Source organism: Chenopodium album, chromosome 25 (genome assembly GCF_948465745.1).
Source record: "Chenopodium album chromosome 25, dcCheAlbu1.1, whole genome shotgun sequence".
NCBI classification, from domain to species: domain Eukaryota; kingdom Viridiplantae; phylum Streptophyta; class Magnoliopsida; order Caryophyllales; family Amaranthaceae; genus Chenopodium; species Chenopodium album.
In genome coordinates, this window is record NC_137858.1 from 12,488,907 (window position 1) to 12,495,790 (window position 6,884).

The 6,884-nt window shown below is 33.2% G+C and overlaps 1 protein-coding gene across 1 annotated transcript; it reads right to left on the reverse strand.

Moving 5' to 3' along the window:
• Nucleotides 1–346: 346 nt before the first annotated feature.
• Nucleotides 347–3,132, reverse strand: LOC145614948 (ABC transporter G family member 22-like). Its single transcript, XM_081670024.1, has 9 exons — nt 3,036–3,132; nt 2,714–2,946; nt 2,415–2,570; nt 2,144–2,327; nt 1,764–2,057; nt 1,310–1,606; nt 935–1,219; nt 732–839; nt 347–646 (listed from the first exon to the last, which is right to left on the reverse strand). Exons 1-9 carry the CDS (start codon nt 3,090–3,092, stop codon nt 395–397), a joined length of 1,866 nt encoding a protein of 621 aa, XP_081526150.1. The 5' UTR covers nt 3,093–3,132; the 3' UTR covers nt 347–394.
• Between the last annotated feature and the right edge of the window lie 3,752 nt (nt 3,133–6,884).

Genomic DNA, 6,884 nt, shown 5'->3' on the forward strand with positions numbered 1-6,884 from the left:
TTCTAATTAATTACAGTTTAAACAATTGAATTAAGGACCATGGTCTTGAGATTTATTGGGCTTGGGCACATATTAGGAAAAAGTAACCCAACTCTGGCCCATTCAGTAATTGTCTAAATTTAATTTAACTTGAAGGTCCATTAAATGTTTTTACAATAAATTGCATGCACTACAATAGATAGACCAACTAAAACCCAAAGCATACTTTGGTAGCTACTAGGATTAGTTGTTCAATGTCGGATGATATATATATTGATCAATGGAAATCACTTCAACTTCATACTACAGTAACAAACTTAGGATGAACTACAATATAATTCATACGAAGTATGAATTATTGATAGCCGTAATAAGCCATAATCCTCAATAAGCAATGTTTCATTAATTGAAAGTGTCATGTTGGCTTAAGCTTCATTCTTCTAAGAAACAAGTAAGCTAACAATCTATATCCAATGATCATGATAACCAAGGCTCCAACTTCAACTTTCCAAGAGGAATCCACTCTTAATCCTTTAATAAGAGGAGCTTCACATTGACCAAATTTTGAACTCCTAGTAGAACATCCATATTGAATCTTCAACAAAAGGCGGTATGTGTGATAGTTGAAGGACACATACCGTACCCAAGACATGAAAGGTGGCACATCCTGCTTACACATTATTCATGCCAATCAAAATCCAAAATGTTAAGAAAAATGTTATGTATGGATTGAAGATTGATTTATTGCTTACTTGGATGAAAAATCCAGCCGCGAGCATGAAAGACATGATGAGTACTGATGCTAAGGTCATTCCTTTCTTTACATCCATGAATGCTGCACCAATACTTAAGCCTAGGCCCTGAAATTTTTTGCATTAGAATTTTCTTTTATGAATGTTTCTTAAGAAATGTAAGAAGAAATTTCATGGTTGTAGTTGATCATATAGTTAGTTACCTGGGCAGCCACAATGCCGAAGAAGATTGTTAGTAAAGTGAGGAAAAATGCAGCAAAACTTGGCTGCAACCCCACCATGAAATAAACTATAAGCATGAAAAAAATGGGCAGAATGAGGTCTAGAGGCAGATCAGTGATGTTTCTTGCAGCAAAATACGCGCTGAGTCTGTACATTCCAGCAAATCTCTCTTTTGTTAGCATAACTCTCTCTTGTGGGAAGGTAAAAATGGTTGTAAACAAAGGGAAAAAACTCCAAAATATTGATATAAAGAACAGCAGCCCTGCCTGCACATGCACAAAATAACACAATTAAGTAGTAGATCTTATAATATATAATCTTTATAATTTTGATGTTATAAAGAAAGTTATGATTGCCTGATCTTGGATATCTATGGAAGTTGAATGATTGGGATGCCACCAAAGCAACCCTATGATTATAGCAGTTGAAATGACTTGGATTACACGAACACTACTGAAGTATTCATGTCTTCTTTCCTTAATTCCTCTGCTTAGAAGAACGCGGAATTGATCCCACCAACTTGCTCCCCATCCCTTTGATGAATTCCAAGTCCTTTCTCCTAGCTTAACCATTTTTTGTGATTGAGTCGTAGATTTTAGTAGTTTTGGCATTTTTATCTTAGATGATTTTGATTCATAGGCCTCCACAAAATACTGCATAGAACGTACATGGTGTTATAAATTGTGAAAGAGGATATAAAACGATCTTGGGGTTCAACCATCAGCTTAAGCTTTTAACTGAGCTGGTCCTTTAACAAACTAATCTATAGTTTAGCTGATCGAAAATGTGAATAAATTTGTTAGGACTAACCTCATGGACTTCGAGTGGTGAAGGTCTTCCCCTTGTATTTGTAGGTGAGAATTTGTCTTCCATACTCGAAGGAATCGATTTGTCATTCATGTTCCCATTTGCAAGATCAAGTAGAAACTCTGCCGGGTTCATAGGTTTAAGTGGTGAGCACCCCATCAATGAAAAATATTCCATTGCTTCGGATGCTTTTCCAAAGTACAGAGAGCTTCCTTTCCCTATAAGTATAAGCTTGTCGAATTTGCAAAATAGTCTGCTCGATGGCTGGTGAATTGTTGTCACAACTGTTTTTCCTGTCTATGATAGCAATTAACAGTTTTACAAGTTAAAAGAACGAAACTTAAGCTTTTAAGGCTGTAATATATACTGAATGTTTGAAGTACCTTAGCCATGTTGTGGAGTATTTGGACTATACGCAACGCACTTGCTGAGTCTAGACTCGATGTAGGTTCATCTAAGAGCAAGAGAGGAGGATTAAGCAGGATTTCATTACCAATACAAACCCTTCTTCTTTCACCTCCTGATATTCCCTTCAGAAGTCCACCTCCTATCATAGAATCTTGGCACCTAAAAAAACATATCCTTAAATTTCTTAGCATTATGAAAAGATGGAAATTTGTTCAAAACTGTTGCTTATATAGTGTTCAGTTGCACCTTTCTAAGCCCAAGTCAGTTATGACTTCCATGGCTCTATCTTTCTTCTGTTCTTTCGACAGTGTGTTTGGAAGGCGAAGTAAAGCAGCATAAGTCAAGGTCTCCTTGACAGTAAGGTGAGGGAAGGCAACATCATCTTGCATTACAAATCCAATCCTGTCAATTTTTAGTATCAGTCAGATTCTCATGTTCTGCTTTTAAACATACTTTTCTGACAGAAAGTAGAATTCTCATTAATAATAAGTCATACGACATCTACAAAGATTATTAAGACCTGTTAAATGAGAATTCAGACTTACTTGCGCTTTAGTGACTTAGTGTAAGGTAGGTTGTTATAAGTGATGGTGCCGCTGTTATACTTAACCCGGCCACTAAGTAGGTTCAGTAAAGTTGTTTTACCACCACCTGATGGACCTATCATGGCTAGAAGCTCTCCTGGAGTGGCTGAGCCACTTACTCCATGCAGTATATATTTTTCATTCTCTGAGTTTTTCGCCCCGTTCATAGTTACCTTGAACTTGACATCTTGAAACTGTAACAATTTGCTGATATATATCAAACTCTTCTCATAACATGACAATAAACAATAAAACAATTATAGTCGTCGTAGAAATTTAGTACCCTTAGGCATATTGGTATGCTTGGTACAACATTCCAAGTGCTTGAATCTTGACTCATGTCCTGCTCATTTGCCTGTCCTGTATTATCAGCTGCTGCACCATCTATTTTATGCAACATTATTAAAGTACCTTTTCTAGAATATAATCAAAGGAAATACAAAAGAAAAACCAAGAAGACTTGAATGTTTGTGATTTTTTTGGCTCATTGGCTTTTCAATGTCATCAAATAACTAAAAACTATATACTATGTATATATATGTTCGGTAAATGGCTCTTCATTCAAACTGAAAAATTTGCTGTTTAGCGTCTTTTTCTCACTCTTTTTTTGGCATTTTAAGTTGTTCCTTTTAAGTTCAGACGCAGTTAATTGTTATACGAAGTACACGTTTACTAAACATCTTACTATCTTAGTAGTTACTCGTAGCAAGTAAAGCTAATATAAACACATTAGATAACCAACTAGTCAAACAAGCCAAGTGAACCAGTTAACAACGGATAAATAATTCTTAAATATTGCCATAAGTCGTACTTGTACAAAGTGAAAGGCTAGCTTTGATGTGGACCTATAACAAAATATTAAATTAGGGATATTATTGAATGCAAAAAGCATCAAAAACATGCAGAGATTAATGAAATTACCTGAAACATCAGTAGGAGAGGACACTTCATGAAACGCATAAGCAACGTTTTGAAAACTAATAGTGTTAAATCTTTTGGATACACTCTTAACAAGTTCATCAACATTGATTAAGATTTGATTATTCAACGATTTTGTCTTACGAATAAATCCATTATTGTTTCTCGATTCATTCTCCAATTCAAGGCTTCTCCTACGTAACATAGCTAGCCCTGCTTCGCCATTGCTTTTATTTCCTCGGTTAGGCGAGCTAGGACCTTTGCTCAACTCCATTGGAATAACAAAGTGTACAACTGCTAAACAAAATAAAACATATTGTTATAAACCGTAACATGGTGCAATTAAAAGGAGTGACAATAAGATATGTAACATACTAACATGTAACATATTTACATATATAATTAGTTAATTACATTAGCTTTCTAAATAAAAATTCTTACTTGCAGATGTTGTTTAGTGAAGGTAGCAGATTTTTGTAATAGCAAGTGAACTGTTGCACTGCATGCTCAAGCTCAACTATTATATAGGAAAAAAAAACAAGGAAATACTGTAGTCTGAGAAGGTTTGCAAGGTATATGATATGAGTTAATATTATAGACAATGATGGATCAGCAAGCTAGTTTGTAGTTGTCAACGATTTTCCACATAAAGTTGATATCTGGATCTATTTTCACCTATTAAATAATTTATGACCGTTCTCTTTACCTAAATAAAAACAGTGAAATTACAGTTTCAAAATATATGTAATTCTTATTTTTATTCATATAAATAAGCGATTTTTTTTAAAGTGTACAAATAAAAAATAGGCTTTATATAAACCGTGCGATGCACGGGTTTTAACCTAATATTAGTTAAAACTAATAACTTAGATTAATTAAGGAGGGCTGGGCCCCGACCAGCCATAATGAAGGTCCGCCTCTGTGTAGCAGTGTTTTCATGTAGCATGAAACGTTTGTGTAACATTTGTAGTTTTCTAAGCTTATGTTTTACTTCTCCTTTTTCAATTTTTTTTTATTATTTTTTATTTATTTATTTTTTACTCTGTACTTTTTACTTTCAAATAAGCAAGCCAATTGATCAATTTGGGCATTTAGCTAACACAAGGGTTAAGTTCAAAATAATTTGGCGATAAAAATTAAAAATAAGAATAAAAACACACTCTAGCGATAATTTACTACTGCCACTTTCTCAAAATAATTTGGGGCTTGCCCCTCGTCTCCACCAAAAAAAAAAAAAAAAACGAAACTTTCTCAAAATAATTTACTAATAGACATTATGGTCGACAATTTTTTAACTACCCAATTATCATCAACTATCAATTTTTTTTTTAACCATTTGTTTACTTATAGCCTAGGAAGTAGGAAATGTGTTCATCTCTTCTTGAAGAAGGTACACAGTACTATAGGGCCAAAAGGCAGTGCCCCAATTCTGAGGGCAATAATAGAATTGAAATTATATTCCATTATTGTTACTATTTGAATGCAAGTCCATTGATGCATCAAGTGCCAAGTCTAGAAGACCCAATCTAGTAGTTGTAGCTTGTAGACCCTTAAGTTAACTATTCCCTCCATCCGAAATTAGTTGTCATAATACTGGTATAGTTTTTATTATTAATATCACGATAAATGAATTTAAATTTCAATTTTAGTGAATCATTTAATTATTGTCATCAATCTTTTTTTTCAACCTCGCTGCCCATAAATAAATGTGATTAGTTTACGCAATTAGTACTTATTTGGTTGAAAAAGTATAATTTACTTCTTCAAGCCAAGGATGAAATCTTATTTTTATTCATTTTTTCCTCACTTTATTCCCATTTTCCCATGCATGAGACACAAGAGTATATAGACATTGGGTTGAATTTTCCTGAAATAGTAGATACAATAATGATAAATAAATATCATTAATTAAATTGCTTATAATGTGCATTATGCTATCATAATATATTTCTACTTAAGTTAAATTGCCTAAATATATCAACAAAAAATGTCACAAAAAATCTATAATAAGCCATATCACATAAGTAATGTAGAATTGATAATGTGTGGTGCAAATTCAATTCTCCAAATTTGTGATTCCCTTTTAACTCTTTCCTTTCTTTAAATGGAAAGGTTTTGTGACAATTTGATTAATAATCTTTATCTTAAAAGCCAAAATTAGATAGATGGAAATTGACAAAGGAAATAAGAAGAGCCTTAAGAATTTGTACGAAATGTACGAACGTAGAAACTATAAACCGACCATATGGCCTACACCTTAAACATATGGTCTAGCTCAAGGGTCAGTCCAATTGGGACCATCTTGGGTCGTACTCAAGGTTTGTTGATTAGTCCATATTATATAATATTTTCGAAGGAATTGGCCCATCAAATTGGATCCAATAACTAATTGAAATTTGAATGATGGGCCAATTCCTTCAAATACATTATAAAATTTAAATTTGAAAACAAGTTGTTTAGAAATTTTGTACAAGTTCAATCAACTTATAAACCAATACGGAGTATTAGATTAGGCCCATTAGGGCTTGTGATGCACTCATGCAGCTTATGAAGAGAGATGCATATAAAATTAAGGTTGACCTAATAGTTGGAGCCTGATTACCCTCCTTCTACTTTATGACTAAAGTAAAGTTTGATTCTCAACCCAAGCAAGAATAAATGAATAATTTATAATTTATAGGTTTTTTTTAGTGAGCAGGGGTTACTTATAGGGTTACTTGTATTCTGAGATTACTTGTAGGGTGTTACTTGTATTCTAGGGTTACTTGTATTCTGGGGTTACTTGTATGGGTTACTTGTAGGTGTTACTTGTATTCTGAGTAACCTTTTTAAGTAACCCCAGACCAAAACACCATACCAAATCAGTAATGACATACGAGTAACCCTTGAACAAAACAAGTAACACCCAAAATACAAGTAATCTCTGACAAAACCAGTAACACCTTACAAGTAACCCCTGTCGCACTATGTGACCAGCCGCGTACAAAAATTTGTGTTTTTATAATTTTCCCTTGTTTACAGGGGATTCTCCTTGCCAAAGAAAAAACAAATGAAGGGAGTCATCGTATAATAAGAAAACATGTTGAAATAACTTTGCATTTTTAGATATGTTTATCATTCTTCTTCTTTTTTTTTTTTTTTTTTATTGTTTTTTAATTTTTTTTTTTTTTTTTTTTTTACATTTACATAAATTTGATACCACTTATAATTACAG

Excerpts from the sequence above, each read along its gene's own strand:
- LOC145614948 (XM_081670024.1), bottom strand. The coding sequence starts at position 3,092 with ATGAGTCAAGATTCAAGCACTTGGAATGTTGTACCAAGCATACCAATA. Across the intron at positions 2,571-2,713 it reads ACTAAGTCACTAAAGCGCAA|GATTGGATTTGTAATGCAAG; the intron begins GTAAGTCTGAAT and ends AAAAATTGACAG. Across the intron at positions 2,058-2,143 it reads TACTCCACAACATGGCTAAG|ACAGGAAAAACAGTTGTGAC; the intron begins GTACTTCAAACA and ends TTGCTATCATAG.